The sequence below is a fragment of the Sciurus carolinensis genome, chromosome 6 (genome assembly GCF_902686445.1).
Source record: "Sciurus carolinensis chromosome 6, mSciCar1.2, whole genome shotgun sequence".
In the NCBI taxonomy this organism is placed as follows: domain Eukaryota; kingdom Metazoa; phylum Chordata; class Mammalia; order Rodentia; family Sciuridae; genus Sciurus; species Sciurus carolinensis.
The window spans coordinates 53,379,096-53,402,096 of NC_062218.1; the positions used below are offsets into that span (position 1 = coordinate 53,379,096).

The 23,001-nt window shown below is 38.1% G+C and overlaps 1 protein-coding gene across 1 annotated transcript in view; it reads right to left on the reverse strand.

Moving 5' to 3' along the window:
• Window positions 1-3,034: 3,034 nt before the first annotated feature.
• The window catches only part of Adamts6 (ADAM metallopeptidase with thrombospondin type 1 motif 6), a 293,124-nt gene continuing 273,157 nt past the window's right edge, over window positions 3,035-23,001 (reverse strand). The window contains exons 22-24 of the mRNA XM_047555805.1: window positions 19,580-19,756; window positions 17,798-17,954; window positions 3,035-6,199 (exon numbers count right to left, since the gene is read on the reverse strand). Coding sequence (XP_047411761.1) covers window positions 6,090-6,199; window positions 17,798-17,954; window positions 19,580-19,756 — 444 coding nt within the window. The 3' untranslated portion in view covers window positions 3,035-6,089. The remainder of the gene's footprint in view (window positions 6,200-17,797; window positions 17,955-19,579; window positions 19,757-23,001) is intronic.

Sequence of the window (23,001 nt, forward strand, 5' to 3'; positions counted from 1 at the left end):
CCAGTTAGGTTGAAAATAGGTCAGCAAGGCTTATTTCAACGGCAGTGGTATGGGGGACTGTGGGACAAGGACTGGCTCTTGGATTTACAACAGGGTGGGGCAGGGGAGCTGAGATGCCTGGAGCTGTAAGTGCTTGACTGCCAATGGCTTTGCAGACATCCTTCATCCTGGACTGGCTCTGACCTTCCTTTCTTCTTCTTCCCACGGACTCTTAACTACATGCTTAGAAACCACTTTGGGTCTTACTTGTAATTTTGTCATCAGACTGGAATTTCCATACTGAGCACCACCACTTACCAAGATAGGCACCCAAAACTCACCCTTCCCTGACCCCCAAGGTCCATCCAAGGCCCCAGGCCCATTGTTTCCCAGGAGGGAGGACCCCATTTCTTCTGACCTGGTGAGTTACCTTCTCTCTGACAGAAGAGCATCCTTTCCAATATCCTAATCCAGATACAGACCAGGAGACTTCCCCTATGTGGGCCAAAGAGGTGACACTCCTCTCACTGGCTCTGGGACCCTTAGCAACTGACTCACCTTCTCTGAGCCTCACTTTGGTTCCTTGTTAAATGGGGACTGATGGTATCATCCTCCTAGCTTTGTTGTGACCCATCCAATGAGAGCATATGTTAAGCACCTAGTGCAGGACCTGGGTACTCAGCAAACATTAGTCATATGGAGTGACCATGTCTGATGTCACTTTCCAGATACAGAGCCTCACAACTGGCCTGGAGTGGCTGTAGACTGGGACTTCCTGTTGCTACCTTCGCTTGTGATTTTAGGGGCCCATCTCACAAGTACTGGTCTGCCAGAAGTAACTCCCAAGTGAGCACAGCACTGTGGGCCCATAAAGTAATCTGCTACTCATTACTGCCTTTGCTGGGGCACAGACCAGGCCTCTTCCAGAATCACAGCAGCTTTTAGTGGGTAGAAGCTACCTCATTTTGACCCGAGGAGGGTGCCCTGATTTCCAGGAGGCTTGGAGATTCCAAATAACGTGTCCCCTCCTATGTGAAACTTCTCTGCAAGGCATGGTATCCAAGCCAAGATCCAAGAAGAGACCTCTTGATAGATTTTCTAAACTTTTAAGGTATGGGTAATGAAATTTCTCTGTTAGGCATGATGTTCTATTCTTGAGGTGAATGGAATATTCAGGATTCCCAATTCCTGGAGCCAGGTATATCAGGTAGTACCTATTAAGTAGTATCTGGCCTTGTGTAACTGCAAGGTGTCATTCTGGTGAAGGTATGACATTGTCATGGAAACTAGCCTTATCATCCACGCAGTTCAAGGCTTTCAGTGGGCTAAAGGGAGGATTCATCCTCCAAAAAATCCACAAACACAATGGTGGCTTCCCCTACCCGGCACAGCCAGCTCTCAAACCACAGCTCCATTTCTGGCCTCAGAGATCATCTGTGGATGAAATGAGGGAAAAGAATCTCAAAATAACCTTCTGAGATAGAGAAAAGACCATTTTCCTTTTAAGCTTGAGGTTTTGAAGTCTGAGGTATAAAACCATTGTGAATAGCTCTTCTTTTTAAAAGCGTGTTAGTTTATTCCACACATTCTGATGATATGAATGACACAGAATTCCAAACACAGCTTATCTGTCATTTTTTATCCAGTGACTGATCTTTTTCTCCTTCCTGTGACCTCTTATTTAGAATTTTCCAATCCTCCTGGGCTAGGTTTTTTTTCCCCCCCCTGAATTATATTTCTTTTCCCTTCTTTTAAAAGTAACAAATTTTAGCCCAAACATGCAAATTCACACATTTTTGTAACTAAGGTCAACACCTAACCTTTTTCCTAATTCACTAGGAAAAGCCCCTGGACTTTTGGAGCATAAAGTCTTAAGGATGGTGATCGTGCTCCCTGGGGAGTAGCAGAATCTCCATGGAGGGCAGGTTGTCCTTGGATCTGTACCCTGAGCAGAGTAGTGTCCTTTAGGTATTGGAAAAAGACATTTGATTGGAAGTTTGAAAGCAGTGGTAGATGAAAAGGTAGACTCCAATCTGGGGAGTATGAACTCCAGCAATCCTTTTTTCTTGGTACTACCCCTCCCAAATCACCAGCAGATCGGCTAGATTTGCAAAGGCAGTAGGAGGTTAAAATGGTTGGTACCTTTGATCTCATTAACTGAGTATAATACCTTAACTACTTTTGGCTCCTGGATGACCTGGGGGAAACACTCTCTCAAGACTATCTAATCATCTCATTTGCCTTCACCTCACTCATTTACTTTATTGTATAAGATTGTGGAGGAGGGTGATGAGGGGGGTAGACTAAAGCACCATCATGCTTGGACATTCTACATCTTCTTACATTACTGATGAACTTGTCATTATGAAAGAATTCAAATAACTAAATATGCAGGAAGGTCACCTTCACATTAAAATTTTTTCTAAATTATAATAAACTTTCATGTATTACAGTGTCCCTTGACTCAGCAAAAACTAAGTCATTAGTTCATCTTCCACCTAAGAGGAAATGTCTGAAGGTGGGAAAAGGTGTCCATTGTGTTTCTATGCTCCCATTGAATCGGCATAAGAAACCTTTGCTAGCGATTGGATTCATTGTTCGTCACCCTTTCAACAATGAAATGTCTTTATCTTATCACTGAAGAATTTACATGGGAAGCAAAGGAGGGAAGGCAAGAGTTTTGCACTCAGTGAATGGAGGTGAGTGGCAGAGGCCAATCTAGACTCCTTCCTCTAGCCTCAGAATAGCTGGCTCACAGGGGATGTAGCTTCACCAGAAATCCTGAAGCCCTTGACTTCAGAGAGCACTGAAATGAGCTTATGTAGGTGCAATCCTTGGGAAGGATAATAAGATACACAAATCATCTCAATCTAGGCAGGACACACCTGGATAATTCAGATAGTGTGGGTGTGGCACCCCACAGGCTAGATTCCTTCTACTGCAAGTTTAACACGACCTTTTCAGGGAACAGACAACTTCCATCTGAATCATTCTTACAGTTGAATTTTTATTTTTTCTAAATTATCTATGTTAAAAAAAAAATCTGTGCCTGGTGTGGAATTTCACTCCATCAAGGGTTACAACAATGACTTTTTCATTTTCATTACAAGCAGAAGAATGAATGAAGGACAAGTGTTAGGAAACATGGCAATAAATTAGAATATAATTTACAAAAGCAAAAAAAGTAACAGTGTACCACATTAATACTGAGTATAAAATAATAAGCAACAACTAATCACAATAATACAAAGGTAATTTCATTCTGTATTATTAAGGATACCTATGTGACATTCACTCAAATAAAAAAGTTCCTAATGAAATAGACTATTTGGAAGTCATATGTATCTCCAGGGCTTCAATTTCGGGGGGTACATTTATCTTTCCTTTTTTGGTAGGCCTTCTTACCAGTGGCAGATACTGCTCCCGGCTGTGGGGTACCAGCTTACATGGGGTTCCTTAAGTAGTCTATATAGCTCACTACTTTTGGAGCATCTGCCATGGTGGCCCAGCCTCCACTGACAATCCTATTGCTATTATTTAGAAATAGAGCTTCATATAGCCACATGGGTGGCTCCAGAGTAGCAGCGATATTGTAATGTGCTGTGGAATATGGTTATTTTAAAAACCTGCTTAGGTTTAAATTCAGGGCTTATCTGAGAATGTTTAATCCTGTTGTGTCTGTGCTCGGTTCCCTCTTGAGAGGCAATGTGATATTGCCCCAGGGAGCATCTTGACCTCAGAGCTGGAGTACACCCCAGAGGGAACGAGGCTGCCCTCCTCTTCTAGCTCCAGTCATGGTGCCACACAGTGCTCAGGGGGATGCCCGTGCAAAGCTAGTTTCCAGGTGAGGTAAAAACTATAGCCTTATGTCAGTAATGTAAGTTAACCTTTTGAAACAAAACAGTGAGCTGCTATTTGTGGGTTAGTGAAAATCAGATCTGGATAGCAAAACTGTGCCTAAACTGCCACAGAAACCACCCACTCTATTTTCCTTATTTCACCAGGGCACATTAGCACCAAGTTAACTGTTATTTGAAAAGGACCAAGGGGATTAATTCAGTGCTAGGAACACCCTGCCCAGGGGTTACCTTCCCTTCACTCAGTGGCTAAGATGGCACTTGGGCTGGTCCTCTAAGGGTAGCATAGATGGGGCCTTGGTAATTTCTCTTATATCATGAATGGTTCTCTCTCTGGAAAACTCAGGGATGGGAACTGAGTGTTGTGAGAGAAGCAGGTAATGAGATATGGATGGTCATGACTGAGCATGAAAGAACACCCTGTGCCAACTGTCCACAGCAAACCCAGAAGTTCAGGATGGCTTTTGGTGTCTGAGTCTTTCTTTCAGAAAAAAAATGAACAATTTCCCTTAGGTCATGGTATACAGGGTAAGCCAATATGTAGTTTCAGGGCACAGTGACAGACATAAGTGAAGCATGCTCTTCCACTGCAAATATCTTCAAAAAGTAGCCATTAAGTGTTGAGTTTTAGGTACTAGCGTACACATGGTGTCACAAGGTGTCCACACGTGTAAAACAAAGGAGGCGTGCTGGACACAAAGCACATTCATCAAGAACCTGCTACAAACTACGAGTGTTCAAGTACAAAATATTAACATAAACAAGTACCCTTTTTAAAAAATCTAGCTATTGAGTCTTTTGATGAGCAGGATGTGAAACTTGGAAGATAGGGAAGATATGAGCTAGTCATTTTAATTTAGATAAATGTGATTCTAGAATTTGACTTGCCCAGAAACTGGGTTTCACATTTAATTGCCATTCAGAGTATCCATAAAAATATAAAATACTTGATTGAGTGACTATTAAAATTAGGCTTTATGATCTCTAGTCTTCATGAGTTTTTCTTCTTTGGTTGTTATCCCTTGCCTACTTTAAAACTCACAGAAATAGCACATTTATGTTCAACACACATATCTATCCACACACTCAAAAGCACCCATACACATACACATACACACACATACACACACACACTTGCTCTCATATAAATAAATGCCCTTCTACCATATCAAAGAAAGGACATCTGGAACCCATCGTAATTGTCAGCAAATTGCAAAAGGGTCTGCCTGGTTGTGACCGAGCCAGTCTGTCTTTTGCATGGCATCATCTCAGTAAGCTCAACATGCGCACGACAGTCCAACAGGGCAGAAGCCGTTCTGTGGCGGGTGAGGATGTAAACACAGTGAGCTGGGGTGACTCAGGTAAGAAGTAAGGCATCCTGCAAGGTGGCAGCAAATGGACTGGTACGTTAGTCTCCACCACACCCCAGGTCTGGCTTCTGCACAAAACTGCAATGTTTTTCTCTTAAAGTTTTAATGGAAATCTCAGCTTCACTCGCACAAGGGCAAGTTGGCCACAGTCTTTTAGCACTGAATTTATAGACTTGCACAGCTGCAGTAACTGATGCACTGCTTTAAACTAAGTCCCTCATTGTTCAGTTTAATATAGTTTTATATATGGCTCACAGCAGTGTTCAGAACAGGGATTATTCCTAAGGAAATTAAGTGGAATGACGAATAATAATACAAACTTTCATTAATTTTGATTTATAATTGCTCCTTAAATTACAGTTCAAAGCCCATTTTATAATTTAAATTGTGGTGCTGTTGTAGTGAGATAAAGTAAGTAAATATTTTTAAGCTATGACTTAAGAATTCTGAATCTTCTTTACTTCCATAGTTGACCAAGTCATAACAGCTACATTTTAAACAGTTTTAAATACAAATGGATTCAGTGTCATTGCTAAGTCCATAATAAAAATTATCTTAATGGTCCAAGGAGGTAAACAGGCTATTGGATTTACTCGAAAGAACACAAACGTTCCACAGTAAGCAAGTCTCCCTGTGTTGTTTGGATCTCTCCAATCTGGCATTCCCTCCTAATACCGTGTCCAGCACTTTGGATCAATAAATCCCACTTCACAGAAGTTAAAATAATATTGAAATCCTGTCAGCTAGGGCTGACCAGTGGTTACGTTTTCCACAGGGTAATGCTTTTGCAAGGACATCAATCCTCTTCCTCTGGGTGGCTCTCTTTGATGGATGCATTTCCACGATGAAATGACAAGGCTCTCTCTCTCTGGCTTTCCATGGGTCAGTGTCCTTGGCAGGTCTTACAACACATCTGTCTGAAGTATGCTCGACTGCAGAACTTGAACTTCAGCACCAGTGGGCAATAAGCCACTTTGTTCACATCTTTGCACTCTAACGAATGGGGGCAGAAAATGGAAAACAATTAGAGGCACATAAACAAGTACATAAACAAGCCGATGTGACTGAATGTTTAGCAAGGACCCCCTCTGGGCCAATCCACCTTGGCTTCCACATCCATGTGGTTTTTGTTTTTGTTTTTAAGTATACCCTGTCTGGTACAGCCTACCAGAAACATTCTTTTGATATATTTTAACACAATTTTTTAAAAAAATGTTTGCAAGGCTTTTCTTCCAGACTTTTATAAGCATGGTGCATGCCCACTGTGTCTTGAAAGAATTACCATTTGTTGGGATAAGTGATCACTTTAGACAGCTTGGAAACATGAGTCATTTTTCTTACAGCGCTTTTATTGCTTCTTTCTCAAGGGTTATTTTATTCAACAGTGTGAGGTTATCCAAAATCAAACATGAGTTGCATTGTTTGATACCAAAGTACACATGTCTCAAAGAATCTCTGCATCTGTGGGGTGTGGGGACAGGCTTGAGTGAATGAAAAGGATTGCTGACAGTGGCCTAGATTTAGCAACTACACTAGACAAAAAGGAAAGCTTTGAGGGGTTGGCCTCAAATGGCAGCAGTCTGTGGGTTATGGAAACATGGAGAAATGTCTTTTTTTAATTTGGAAGTGAGACATGGCCTCCTTTTTTCCTATGTGTATTTTCTCCTCAGTGCTAGAACTGCCCCAGTTGCAGTCTGCAGTTTCTGCAGCCAGAAGGTGAATAAATGATTCTTCCCCTATCTCCCCTAGAGGCTGGTTGCAAAGGAGGAACTGAGGGGCCAGTGCAGAGAAAGGGACACAGGCCTTTGATTATCAGCAGCCACCTCATGGCCCCTGCCACCAATGTGAGCCCACCACTCCAAAAATGATATTCTCGTCCAGTATGCTGGTCACTTTTACCAGGGGATTTTAAAATACTTTGTCAACCTAGTAATTAAATTTTCATATGCCACCCAGAACCAAAGTTCCACCCTCATTTTTCCAGGTAGTTATATTGAAGTGTCCTGGGTAAAACTGTTTAAGGTAATTAGAACTCAGATAGGGCACTGGGTAAAGTTCAGGGTGACAGAACTGTTCTATTGGTTTTGTTGTTGTTCTTGTTTTCTTGGTTTCAGAAATCCACTAAATATTCTAAGAGATCTAATAGCTGGTACATGAGAGTCACATGATAAACATGGAAAATTAAATGCAAACAAATGGGAATGTTTCCAGTTCTTATTAAAGAAAACTAAGGAAATAATCTTACTGCTCTCACTTTAATCACCTTTTGAGTAAGAGCCTTAAAATTCAAAACTGGAACCCCCAAATCCTCTAAAAACATAAGCTATGTCACCAACAATCTCCCTTATACTTAAGATTTGGTTTACAAAGAGAATAATATTTAGAAATTTGAACAGAAATTTTTCATAGTAGGATGCTTAATAATTTAAATTTTGGCTAGAAGAAGGTAGAAGGGGGCATGAACAACTTGTTTAAACTTTGCACTTAAGAAGGGGGAAAAATCTCATGGTATTTGGTGAATCATTTGTGAATATGAGGTGAAAAGATTTCCACATATGTTAATTTGGAGCACGTGGTATTTTTTTTCTTCTCTCACTAGTTACCAGAAAAAGCAACCAAAAAAGTTTATACTAATATTTTTGTGAGGAAAAAAATTTCTTTTTCACTGTTTCCAGGGGTAATACATTATTAAGGTAAGATAATTACTAAAATGTAAGATAAGCTGCGTGTATTCCTGTTGACACAAGTCACTCATCTTGAAATCCAAATCACAGTCCTCTTGGGGCAGTCCCTTCCATTCTGCAACAGGGCTTGCTACTTAACATACAAAATAAACTTTAGCTTTGACCTTCTTTGCCAAAGTATAAATATGATTTGGTTAATAAACAGATAGAAGAGGACTGGTTGTTTTAATAATACAAGGAAATAAAATGAGAAGCCAAACTGCCTGGATTTAATTCTAGCTTTACTGTTTACTAACTTTACGACTTTGAAGAAATCACTTAACCTCTCTGTACCTAAATTTTCTCATCTGTACCAGAGGAATGATTTGAGTATTCACTGTAACATGTGCAGTGACTTGAATATCCTTACCTAAATCAACCAGAGCAGTGTGGGGAGTACTCGATAAGGGTAAGATACTGAGTTGCTCTTACTATCACTATTAGTAATGTCTCTTCTTGCCCTATGACAGAAAAAAGCAAGGAGCTACACATTAAACTTCTCTGTGAGGATGAAATATCTGCTTCACTTCTGAACAAATACTGTCTGTCCTAAAAACACAATTCAGTTTCAAAACAAAACAAAAAGGAATATTTCCTGGGTTACAACTTTACTGGGACATTCCTTACTCCATTTCTGGAAGAGTTGCTGCATCAGGAAAATTCTGAGTTAAGTAAAATACAAGCAAATTTACAGATTTTTCTTTTAGATTTAAACTTTGGAAACTGATTAATGTATAATGAGTAAAATAGAATTTTTGTAAATTTCTTTTCCTTCTACCTACATATCCACCCACTCATTCAGTCTACTATAAGTATAAACAGTGGATGGGTTCTTCCGTAGGTGGGTGCTGGAAGTAAGACTACTTTGTGTGCAGAAGTCTGGAGCACAATCCTTTAATCCAGGAGTTGTCCAGTATTCAGCATGCAGTGGGCTGGGGCTAGGCCAGGGTATCCCTCTCTGAACTTCCCAACTCCCTTGAAAACTCATAAGTCAAGTTTTCAAGACTACATAGGACAATGGGACTTAATGGATTAAATTAGTTCCCAAATAATTTGATTGGAAGCAGGAAGGCATTTGGGTCCTGGCTGCAGGATCAAGCTCAGGGAGGCAGGGGTTGCTTATATGCATCTCCTGATCTGCTTTTGGCAGCAGCAGAACACAGTAGTAAGGGTCAGGAGGTCTACAGTCAGGTGGGCCCGGAGGTGGATACTGGCACTGCCCTTTATAATGTTTGTTCTTCACCCAGTTACTTCACTGCTCTAAATCTCAGATTCTCAATCTCTAAAATGAAGATCGCAATAAGGCCTGCTCATAGGAAGCTATAGGTTTGCACTAGGTAATGCACAGATAAAAAGCACATGCTATGGCACCTGGTTCAGAGTGAGCACTCAGTTCATTAGCTCTCACTACCAACACCACAACATCTGCTGCTGAAAACAGCAATCATATTATTTCTCTACGATCCCTGTCTAAATGAACATAGGCTCCCAGGAAGGGATACACTTCCACACAGAAGCAAATTAACAGGATTCTATTGAACAGGGAGCAGGTAAATCCTCAATGGGGCAAGGGTGAAGACCTGGGGAAGAGACAGGTTCTGCCAAGACCCAGACAATGAGTCCTGATGACACATTAATATGGAGACACCTAATGCTGTATGAAGACATTCAGCCTTGCTGGAATGCGGGGACTCCCATGAAGGAGGGCTGTCTCGAAGACTCAGTTTCTACTTCCTGGTTTTGCCTTCTAGGAATGGTCCTGACTAGAAAAACCAGTTCATTACAAAACTTTGGATTGATGGAAATCTATTCAGCCTGCCTGGTGTTTTATTCCCTCGGTCTTTCAACTTCACAAGAGCCTGATTTGGCAAAAACAGCACTAAAACTTAAAACTTATCAAGCATTTTCTTTGTTCCAGTCACAACAGTAAGAGTTTTATATTTAATCCTTTTAGGTATATAAAATGTCAGATTTACATAGACAGCAAAACTTAGGCTCCCAAGGTTATGAAACTCAAGCTATGTCACACAACTAAGAAGAGTGTAAGAAATGGGATCAGATGTATGACTACACAATGGTATGCTGTTACTCCATGTACAAACAGAAACAACATGTATCTCATTTGTTTACAATAAAAATAAATTAAAATTTTAAAAAAGAGTATATGAAAAAAAAAAAAGAAATGGGATCAGAACTCAGATTTGTCTAATTGCCAAGTCTCTCTTATTTTGGTGGCATTCTTGGCATACAAATGCAAAGTGTTTCTGCTAGTCTGACTACACACTCTTGACTGACACACCACTGGTAAGCCAATGTTTGGGACTTCAGCCTTTTGGTTTTGGAGAGTTTGCTCTGCCTCCTTAGAGAAGGGGAAGAAATGTTTTTTAAAAAGGTTTCTAGGTTACAGGCATTTAGAGTCTGAATTACCTCTTCCTATTCTTCTTCACTATATTTTTTTTCTTCAAATTTTGTAAAATTTGAGTGAAAAGGTGACTTTAGATACATCAAGGAGTTTAAAAACTCCATTATTATAGAAAACTAAATGTTATCTTCAAAATACTAGTATCAGACTTTAATAGTAATAATAATAATAATAGATATTGTTATTATTCTGGGGATTGAACTGAGCTATATCCCTACCCTCCCCCCCCCCTTTTTTTTTCTTTTTTGGTGGTGCCGGGAATTGAACCCAGGGCCTTCAGCATGCAAAGCAAACACTACTACAAACTGAGTTGCACTCTACCAACTGAGCTATATTCCCAGTCCCTACTCCCACCCCTTTTGATCTTTTATTTTGAGATAGGATCTTGCTGAGTTGCTGATGCTGCCTTCAAACTTGCCATCCTCCTGCCACGGCCTCTAAATGACTGGGATTACAGGTGTGTGCCAGCATGTCCAGTCTACCAGATTTAAATTATATCATTACGATCAACCTACTGCCACTTTTAGCTTAGCTAGAGAGGATGGATTTGTTGGGACCACTCACTGACAAGATGCTGATGTGGCTGAGGGGCCTGAATTACAAAATGTATCCCTTCATTGGTCTGCCTTATCCCCCAAACTCATTAAAATTGTGAAATAATCTTTTTCATTCCTCTCTTAGAGCCAATACACAATACAACCTACTTTTGTGAAAAATAATTCTGAAAAAGTTGTACATAATTTAAATCACATTTTCCCATTCAAACAACAGAAATGTTCTGTTTTAATTTGTGAATGATCTTCAGTTGGCATTGACTTCTAATACTTAAAAGATTTTAAAATTTAAAGTTTTCCTATATGCAAGTACATAAGTTGCAAACAGATAATGTTAGAAATGCATTAAGAAGAATTCTTTAGTTTAGGAATTTTTTTAAAAAGTTTAAAACTGGTAGTATCTGCTGTACTTGATCCGTTTTGAAGTTTTGGTTTTTATTCTAATATGTCCATTGTGCTCCTGTCCCTGGCCCAACCCAATGCTGGGAATTGAATCCAGGGCTTCACACATGCTGGGCAAGAGCTGCACAACTGCACTACAATCCCAGCCCTCTACTGATTTTTAAATAGTGGGATCTGAGCCTGCAGGGTCACAGATTTTAAGATGAAGGAGTCTGCTTTTCTCTTCTACTATCACTATGTACCAGCTAAGTACTCTCCTGGGAGGAGAATGATAAGACACTCTGCTTACCTTTTTTTCTCATTAGGATGTTGGAAGAATGAGAGGTCCTCATTGTGTGGTTTCTAGAAATATTTTGTAGAGCTAACTAGTCTCTCCTGTTTTTACACCCCACCCTACCCCTGAAAAAAGTAACACTTTACCCAAGGCCAGAGACTTCTGGAGAGAATGACAAATGACAAGTTATGAATTATTCCCAAATTCTCTCCTAGGGAGACTTGGGAACACATCAAGGATTTAAAGCTAACTCCTATGCTCTGTGATGTGAACTAGATCCATTATTAGAATCTTAAGTAACTTGGCACACATGCTGGAGAGGTTCTCACTGGTGACCTGGGTTTGGGTAGAGTTGAATGATAAAATTAGACAACCTGTTGCACAGGCAACACATGAATCTACTTATCATGGTTTTCCAATGAGCTTCTCCCCATGTGCTTTACATTAATCTTTCAAAACACTGACCTAAAAGACTCACTAAACAGAGGCTTAAGAATTTAGGATGCAATTAGATTGAGATTCATTGTGACTCTGAAGGCTTGATTTGGTCCAAGGAAGACCAATTCCTCAAATGGAATGATCTTAGAGATTTATTTCATCAAACATTGCAAAGCTTGTCTAATTGTATCTTTGGAGTGGGTTGGGATACCTAGAGACAGATCACTCCATAACCAGGTTGGCATTCGGCATCTCTGTAGAATGCATGTGCTCTGTACTTGTAAGCTCTGTATGAGATCCAGAAGAATATAGTAAGTGGAGCTGTGAGTTGAGCACCGAAGGTCCATTTATTGGATTAAAAGAGTGCACACAGCTGTGCATTTCACAAACTGCTCTTGGAAATGTAGAGCTTGGTGAGAGATGAGAAGGCAGAGGATGGGCATGTGCAGGGCAGGAGTCAGGCTAGGCAATGTGTACTCAGTGTGCTCCTCCTCATAAAATGCACTCGAGCCTTGTGACGTTTCATATATTCAGGCTAGAAGAGGCATAACAAGTCCCACCTGGGACATTATTCATTACAATGGGAGCAGTCCACCCACTTCTTTTTGTCCTTGAGGCAAGGTGACATCAACTATCAAATTTTACTCTGATTCCATATTACCATAGATTAAACCCTTCCTTCTATCTCTGCTTTCTTAGTTTTTTTTTTTTTAATAGTCTTATTCCCTAGATGCCACCCACATTCTGAGTGGTATAATCCCAACCCAGATCCAGTTCCCTCCAAGTCAGACAGCCAGGAATGTGAACCTGAATGCTATGTGAATCGTGAGTACTTTGAATGGCAAAGAAATAAACTGGTCTTCCTCACCTCCTCGAGATCAAAATCTTCAAGTGAACTTCATCATTCCTTTCACTGATTTTAATATATAAGATTCCATATAAAAACCTAAATTCAGTAGCTATTTTGCTCAGAGATCTTGTTAGGAGATTTGTGGAGCTGCCTAGGCTTTCCCAGAGCTATTTACTTGAGGGAGATTGAGACCCATCACTATTAGACATCCCAGGCTGGTAAACCAACGTACACTAACCACATCTTTCCTGGGTTGGTTACCAGCTCATGGCACACCATGAATCATGACCTGGCAGCAATAAATACTAGATGATAGAGTACCTTGTGCTATTGAGAAGCTGAAAAGATTTACCACATAAACTACAAGGAAACTTGAAATGGCATGAACAATGAATAAAATGGTATTTTGAATAGAATTTCAGGTGAGCTTGAGTAGGCTAGTTCCAACTGCCCTATGTACTTTAAAAAATTATTCTTAGTATTTCAAATGCAGTGATACCCAGTGTGTCTATAATTTACTTTTAGCAGCAATACAGTGTTACCCTCCTCAGTGGCAGTCTATCAAGATCATGCCTATGATGCTTTAACCTTTCACCAAAAGCTTTCAAAAACAAAACACTGAAGCAGATGTTGAACACAGTGACTTATATCTCCATCTCCCTTCTTCTTCCTTCTATTTCCCTCTTATTGTTTTAATTTGTAGATGCCCTACTGCTGATTCTCTCTTACAATCCTTGGTTGTCTTAACTTCATTCCATTTCTTCAGTCTCTCTCTCCATGAATTTATTATTTTAAACATCTGCACATACTTGTCCTCTGCCAGGAATGCCTCACATCCCAGGGGTTCCTTGGTGAACTGTCTTGTACCTTTATACCTTCCAGGGTCCAGCTCAAGCTTTCTTCTCAGGGATGCTCCTGTTGAACACACCCTCCCTGGTGCAATCACTCACAGGAGCTTCTTTCTACCTCTTTTAAAAATACTGCTCATGCTGTGAAAGTTATTTGTTTGCACATTCCTGTCCCTACTAAACTATAAGCCCTAGGACAGGGACATTGATTGTTGTGCTCCTTCAAAAAATCTCAGGACCTAGATACAGTAAGTAATACAGTAAGTAAGTTTGCTAAGTAAATTAACCTGTGGTTGTGTAAATGGAGAATATTATTTAAAAACTATCACCTTGAGGGATGGATATACCTGTCATAAAGCAAGTTTGGTGAAATGTTAATGCTTGAATCTAGATAGTATTCACTGCAAAATTCTTTCAACTTTGCTATATATTTGAATTTTTATTATTTTCATAAAAATAATGAGTATGGGGGGCATTTCTAAAGCTTGGTAGTTCAACCAATTCTCATGATTTGATTTGTGGCTCAATTCATCCTCAGAAACCCACTGAAAGACTGTATTTTAGATCACAAGAGACCCCCCTCCCCAGCCCCACTCATCTTGAGGTGGAGCTAAATTGACCTTTTAGCAGCCTCCCACTGAGAGTCCTAGGAACATGATTCTGCTGGGTGAAGGGACCTTTCCCACTCTCCTGCACCAACCTTCCTCTACTAGAAGACTTTCTGTCCAAATTTCTCTTATTAAAAGGCATTTCTTCTCTCTCTGATCTGATCCCTACAAACCATATCAGACCACTCTTACATTATTTTCATGCAAAAGCCGTTTCTCTTTTGAGATCCATGGTATGTACCAATTCCATTTCTTGGTGGATTACAACTATGATTCAGCTCAAATGTTTTACCCACTTTTCCTGGGGTATGCCCTGGATTTTTCCAACTACATGTTACAGCTGGCCCATAGACCCCTTAGTCTAGGAGGCCTATCTTCATACAAAGGTTAAAGTCATGGTCCTTCATTTGAGCATCCTTTAGCACTTGTGAAAACTACTTCATACAATGCATTCTGACTTCCATTAAAATGGTTTTTTTGTTGTTGTTTGTTTGTTTGTTTGTTTGCAGTGAACCCAGAGCCTTATGCACCCCAGGCAAATGCTCTACCACTGAAATATACCACCAATCCTCTCTTTAAAAAATTTTAAAAATAAAGCATTTTTAAAAATTTAAGTATTTGCCCTTTTTAAAGACTATAAATTTACAAATGTATTTGAATTTTCCATAAGGAATAGCAGAGGCTGGTCATAGAAAACATTCAATAATTAGCTGCTGATTAAATGAACAAATAGTTTCATGTATTTAAATGCATTCCATATATGCTTTTGGGAAGTGAAAAAGAACACAAAGCAAGTTATGATAGAATTATTGTTTGCACCCTAAATCTAATTTTATGAAAGAGATGGATCCTCTTTCTTTTAAATGAGTCAACACTTTAGGTAATAACAGTTTTAGCATTAGTCATACTTTACAGGATTAATAATTTCCTAAAAGTTTCCTCCTTTACTGAGAAGTCTGAAAATATTGTCTTAACTGCTTACTTCAGAGCAATGTTAATAAAAAGTGATTTAGCTAGGCAGATGAAATGACCACTTGGTGTTTATCCAAAGAATCTAAGAAACCTCAGATTAACACCTACCAATTTTAAGAGAATTTCTTCAAGGCAGAAATAAATGCAATTTCAAATGATATTCTGCCCACTCTGGAATAGTATTGTATCTTTAGGTAGAAAGCTTATGTTATAATAATCATTCACAATAGAAAATCTTTTGGACAAATTAGTAAAATTGCCTAAAGTGAAATTATAAATATATCTTCAACATATATATTCCTGTGGGCATGTCAAAAGTCAGGATTTTTAGCAATGGCAAAGGCTTAATCTATTGAATTAGGCTGATGTTATGCCAGAAATGTGTCTACTTGAAAACCAGAAAACATTTTCATGTCAAAGTATCCGAACCCAGGGCCTTGCACATGGTAGGTAAGCACTCTGCCACTGAACTACGCCCTCAGCTCAAAGTATCCTATTTTAAAGAGTAAATTGAGATAGAATGTAACTGTAGTGGAAACTGACAGGCCATTGGACTCTGCCAAATCTGGGTTCAAATCCTGTCTCTGGAAATATGGGCAAATCACTATTCCTCTCTATGCCTCAGTTTTCTCATGAGAAGTAACTCTCAGAAGATCACTGTCAGGATTATATAAGATAATAATCTCTCCCATACAAACACACACACACACACACACACACACACAGATCCATTTATGTATGTGAGATAAATAGGATAGCTAAATAAGATAAACATACATATATATACACATATATACTGAGTCTAATATGATACCCATCATGGAGTAATTTAATAAGATAGCTATATCCTCTATCCCATTTAACTTTGTATCTTTTGATTCTTAAAAAAAAAAAAAAAATCAGACCCACCCCAAACCATGTGATTGATAGTTAACACTTAGTCTTAAGGAAAAGTGATATCTTTGTGTAGATTGTGTGTGTGTGTGTGTGTGTGTGTGTGTGTAGTAGGGTTGAATCCAGGGTGCTCAATCACTGGGCCACATACCTAGCCCTTTGTTGGTTTGGTTTTTTTGTATTAGGGCATTGCTAAGTTGCTGAGGCTGGCTTTGAACTTGCCATCCTCCTGCCTCAGCCTCCAAAGCTGCTGGGATTACAGGCATGCGTCCCACTAGATTATTTAAAAGACATAATTTTCCCAATAAAATTTCCGTTTGTCATGGATTTTAAGTTCTTTTCAAGAGAGGGAAAGCTTAATTTCTAGAATGTCCCTTATAGGAACAAACAAAAACAAAAGTAGATGGCATTAGGGTCAGAGATATTTCAAATTAAAATTATAATTTTGAATTAATGTAGGATAAGGTTATATTTCTTTGAAAAAGTAAATGACACATACAATAAGTGCATTATGTTGAGACTTAGATATTAAAAGCAGACCTTTTGCAAAGATGCAAGGTCTTGCATCCTGCCACACAAGATGATTGCTCTTCCTAAAACAAAATTCCTAAAGAAACTTTAAAATAATGAGTATTAGTTTTAATACAGCCTTCAAACTGGATAAATCTGACCACAGGAATCGATTTCTTTTGAAAAGGTTTATAAGCATATCATTTTCCCTTAAAAAATGTTAATAAATTGTTTGATTATATCTTCATGATACTTTTTCTTATTTTAAGCAGGATCTTATACTGAATTTCTTATATAATTTAAATTTATGGCTTTGGATGTGTTCATGTGCATTTGTTTGATCATGTTTCTATTTTTATATGAGAAGGCAGTCTAAACTTCCTGATTATGCCATATTTGTCTTCATGTTCCTGATAATTTCTGACATTGTGCTTTACATACAGAAGCATTCAAGAAATTTTGAATGAGTTCCTAAATGAATAAAGTACTTTTATTTAAATAAAAGGTAAGAAAATTAAGGATTTTGGCTGGCATCTGCCATTGATGAAGGGACATTTCAACATATAAGAAAAGAAAGAAAAATTTCAGAGCTCAAAGAAGACCTTTGCCCTCCATTGTAAACATTTTTTCACTCTTCTACATGAGAAAAATCAGCAAACATATGCTTTCATTATACATGAAAATAACTAGTAACCACTATGAATTGAATCTTCATGATAATAGAGATTCATTGTCATATCCAAAAAGAAACAAAAGTTTTCACTTTCAAGAGTGGTTCATAAATACCTATAGAGTTCTGGGATAAAGCAAACATAGACTGTTGTACATGACCTTAGAGATTATCTACTCTAATCTTTCATTTTATAGATAGGTGAACTTAGCTCCAGAAAGTTAAGTGACTTAACAAGGTCAAATAGTTGTGAAATGACCAGGAAAAAACTTACATTTCCTGATTATAATCTACTGTATATATGGTTTCCACAAATATTCTAGACAAACTATACCCTAACTATGGGCTTATAGGGGCTCTTCAACCCCCAGAAACAGTAGAGGCAAGTTCTTAGAGACCCCAAGTCCCTTTTCTATGGAAATTTACCTTCAGTATTGGAGATGGGAGTACTGTCACATTTGCTTTCACACTGCTGCATTGACGGAGGCCGAACAGTTTCTGGACAGTCACTAGATGCCTGTCCGGTATAGGAGAGACACTGCACGGTTCGCATTTGCTGTCCAAGACCACACTGAGCTGAACACTAAATTCAAAGACAAAGAGAAACAAAAAATATTAATCTCAACAAATTTCAGGAGGTATAAAAAGACACTATTTCAAATATCAAAACCACACTAAGATTTCATTTCACTTCAGTTAGAATGGCAGCCATCAAGGATACCATCAATAATAAATGCTGGAGAGGATGTGGAGAAAAAAGAACACTTTACACTATTGGTGGGATTGTAAATCAATACAACCACTATGGAAATCAATATGGAAGTTCCTCAAAAGACTAGGCATAGAAACACCACATGACCCAGCTATACCACTCCTTGGTATTTATCCTAAAGAATTAAAGTCATTATACTATAGGGATACATGCATACTCATGTTTATAGTAGCACAATTCACAATAGCCAAACTATGGAACCAGCCTAGATGTCTGTCAATTAATGAAAGGATGATGAAAAGTGTTAAATATATACTACAGAGTTTTATTCAGTCATAAAGAAGAATGAAATTATGTAATTTGCAGGAAAATGAATGGAACTTGAGAACATAATGTTAAGTGAAAAAAGCCAAATTCAGAAAGTAAAGGGTCATATTTTCTCTCATATTTGGAAGCTAGAGAGAGAAAATGAAAAGTAAGGGGGAAATCTTGAAAATCCAAGGGAGATCAGTAGAACAGAGAAAATGTTCAAGTGACCTTTGTATAAACATGCATTGCAACAAAGAATATATAATGAAGGAAATGCCTACCTGGTTTAAAATACAAACTATGAGTCTGCATAGAGTCTTTAATATCAATTATGTATTGTGAAACGTTCAAACATCTACAGTGAAACATTTTAACACTTAATTGCATATAATGCTTAACCTTATTAGGTGTATTCCATTTGAGCATTTTGTAAATTAAACGAAATATCTTTACAGAGATGCAAAGTTTTATTTATTTTCCAATCATACTTCTTCCCTAGGGCTGAGCACAGAATAAGTATTGTTAGTTACATTAATGGGTACTAAAAAGCTTTACCCTTTCTCAATTGAAATAAAAGAAGTATATAGGTACTGCTGTGCTCCAGTAATGTGGAATTTGGGGAAGAATTTTAGTAACTACTTCTGTGAAACTGGGGATCAAACCCAGGGTTTTACACATGCTAGGCAAGCGCTCTACCACTAAACTACATCCACAGTTCTGAAATGCCAGTTTTAATAAGTGAGGGCAGACCCAGAGCACAAAAAAAAATCATACTGAGTCTTGGATATTAGAAAATGACTAGTTATAAGACCAATTATGAAACCACAGGATAAAGGAATTGACTGGCTAGAAATTTACTTACTGTGATATCATATTTTAATGTAGTAATAAATTTTCTCTTTGATATTTAGAAGAACAATACTTAATTTTCCTTATATCCAAATATACTGATTTGGTATTTTTTTAATAAAAAATTTAATTGATAGATAAAATTGGATGTATTTATCATGTGCAACTTGATGCTTTGGGTCACTGGGATTATTGGGATGCACGATGGCACCTGGCTCATGCTTAAGATTACTGTGTTGTTACTCATCTCTCAAATGTTTTTAATGACTAAATCAAGGACGTTGGGTTTGTGTCTCAAGGTGCTGCTTCAGCAGGAGCCCACACTCCAACTGCCTCACCTGGCCCCAGTCTCCTGTCACCCAGCGCGGAGGAGGGCAGCGGCCCAAACTGCAGCGGATGCGGACAGGAGGTTTACTTTCCTCTGGACATTGTGCAGCTGGGAATGTTTTAGAAAGGTCACTGCTCTTACACAGAACAATCCGATGCTTGAATCCTGGACCACATTTTGGAGTACACTAGAAATAAAAGAAATACTAATGGATAACAATAGTTTAAAGACACAAGAATTTGAGAAATCTTTCTTGAAGTAAATGTGTATATTTTACAATATGCATACCCACTGAATTCTAGGCAAAATCTCTCAAATAGGAAATTCCTTAAAAGCTGTTTAAGCAAAATTACTTTTTAGTTTTTCCCTTAGGTCTTTAAGAGATAAATCCAATGTTTGCTTTTTCTGGCTAACTTATTTTCTTCTTTGCTTAGTGATAGGTTATTTTCTCTATTCCTCCCTATCCCCAGCCTCATTGAGCTGAGATAAGTAAGATTCTGTTAATTTTTGGAAAGTGGAATCCTTGGTTTCCTACCTGCTGGGTGTAGCTTCTAAAAGAATTTTTATTATAAAAATGATAATGTATATTTATAAAAGTATAATATATAATTATAAAATATATTAATAATATTTATTAGTAGGCCATAAGAACTTATCTCTGTGAAGCTAGTTGGAGGTGGTATAGATCAACTGCAGTTATCAAGTGGTAGCTAAGAATACATATGTCACAGGTGAAGGTTTACTGCACAGAAAATCTTTGGAATTTCCCTTGTTCATCAGTTACAAACATAACATTTTAGACAGTTCTTCAGAATTGGGTTTGTCTGTTTTCCATATTGAGGAAAAAAATGCTTTTCTCTATGGCACACATTCTATTATTTGTCTCATCTCCAGGTGCTTCTGTAGATCACCTATTTAATGTGGTGGCTGACTGAAGTCATCCAGCTTTCTCTGCCACATGTCTGGATGCTTCCTTGAAATCTGTACTTCCTCTCAGTCAAGTGAGAGTCTTAACCACAGTAGTTGGAAGCACTGGTTCTGTATGTTTCCTTCAAAACACATTTCCTGATCTAAGTGAACTACAAATGACGGGGAGGAGATAAAAATGAATGATAGTCTCTACCCTTAAGGGGCACAGAATCATACTTGGGAGATGGACACATGAATACCAGGCTAATGTTAAGTACTATAACAGTGGATGTAGAGTATTCTTGTGCAACTCATTACCACTGGCCTGTTTCATAATTATTTATTTACATGTCTTCTTACCTCTATCTTACTATAAGCTCCTGAAAATTAATCCACCTGTTTCATCTTCATATACACACTCACACACCCAATCCCAGGATCCAGCTAAGGGCTTTCAATAAGCACCCAATAAAGAAACACTGTACTTTATCTGGAGAGATGATAGTTTTGATTTACCTAATGAAGGGAATGTCTTAGTGAACACCGTACACATCTTAGAGCAGTTTGTTAGTGGTGATCTTTGAATCTGGTATGTATCATAGAAAGGGGGATAAGGGAAAAAATACCAATGTTTTTCAGGTGAAAATCCTCTCCAATCTCTTTATCACAATGAAGGTAGTAAGAGAATGCATTTCCTTTAACTTAGAAAAAATTCATTAAGGGTTTTTTGTTTTTCATTACTGGGGAATGAACCCAGAGCCTTGTGAATGCTAGGTAAGTGCTCTTCCACTGCATCCCCATTCCCTGCTAGGATTCCTTTTGAAGGAGGTATTATCCTCTTTCTTTCCAACATATAGCTCCAGAAGAAGTGATAGTTACGGGGTTAAGGTCAAGAGAGAAATTCCTGATCCCTGAAATTGCTTTTCAAAGCAAAATCAACATCCTCATATTCTGCTGCAGTCTCACTCTACTCATAATCAATCACGAAGTCTTACTAATCCATCCTAGATCCCTCACTTCTGCTGATTTCTCTCCATCTCCACTACCCTAATTTTACTTCAGACAAACATTAATTTCCCACATGAACATTTGCAACCACTCTCGAATAGTTCTCGTGTTTCTTGCTCTTGCCTCACTCCAGTCCACTTACTAAATATCAGAGGAACCTTTCTAGAAGTACAGATTTGATAATACTTTTGATTTAAAAAAATCTTCAATACCTTTTCTATTATTTTCAAGGTAATATTCAAACTCTATCCTTACTCTGTCACGATCATAAGGCTCTCTTTGCCTCTTCAGATTCATCTCTTATATCCCAGCCACACTAAGTATTTGCAGTCTTCACTAGTGTTAGACCAGAGCCAGGCACAAAGTTAACACTGTTGCTGATATAGCTACTTTGACTGCTGCCACTACTACTAACAGCCCCTATCCTTTAATACACACTATATATACCAAGTGTTGTGCTGAGTGCTATACTAACAAAACTCTTATGAGATGGCAATTACCATTCCATTTGTCAAATAAGGAAACAAACATAAGAGTAAGCGACTGACAGAAAGTGGCAAAACATTTCTAATGTTATCTCTTACTAAGTATTTCCTGGATGTTAAGCCCTATGCTAGGTACTTCACATATATTGTCTAATTTAATTTTAATGATTAAATCTATAACTTATATTTCAAGAAATAAAGCTATGCGATAATTTCCATGGAGTGAATAAAACCCTGATCCAAGTCTTTAGTTTACCCCATTTACACCTACATTTATACCTAGTCCTCTTTACACCATATTTCCTCCATCATCCAAGTCAAGACCTTAGAAGATTTCTACCAGTTTCTTAATGTCTAAAATTATCATTGGCAATCATAACTCTACAAACTTATATTCTATTAGTGCTTCACAGATCACAAAATACTTTCTAATACTTCACTAAACAAGTTTTTGAGAATTATCACAGATAAGGAAAGCTTATATCATTTAATGAAGAATCAACAAATTGCAAATGGTAGATTTAGAACTAAACCCTAGGCCTTCTTGACTCTTTCCTTTGGGCCTATTTATTATCCATTCCTCTGTTATTATTGTATTCACAAGCTGTTCCTAGTACTAGCAGAAATAAATTCATGAGAACACATAATACATATTAGTTCATTTATATGAAAAATAAATTGAGGTGAAATATAAATGGTTAGAAGGATCCTTCAGACCTTAAGAAGATAGGCAGAAAACACATAGACTGTATAGGACTCATTTCTTTTTTTCAATTCTGAGGCTGTGATTAGTTTCTAACTTGGGAGTATGTATTGAAAACTGCACTTGTGTCACTCTCTCTGCTCCCTCCACATTTGAAAATTATACGTATGCATATTAAAGGCTGAGACATATGTCTATTGCTTTTTTTCTGATAACAAGAAGTTTCTGCCCTTGTTTTAAGAATGTAGTAATGCCTAGAAGTCTTTCCTATGAGCATATGTCAAGTCCTGTTTACAATTAAGGCAGGCAGACAATGCAGACAGGCAA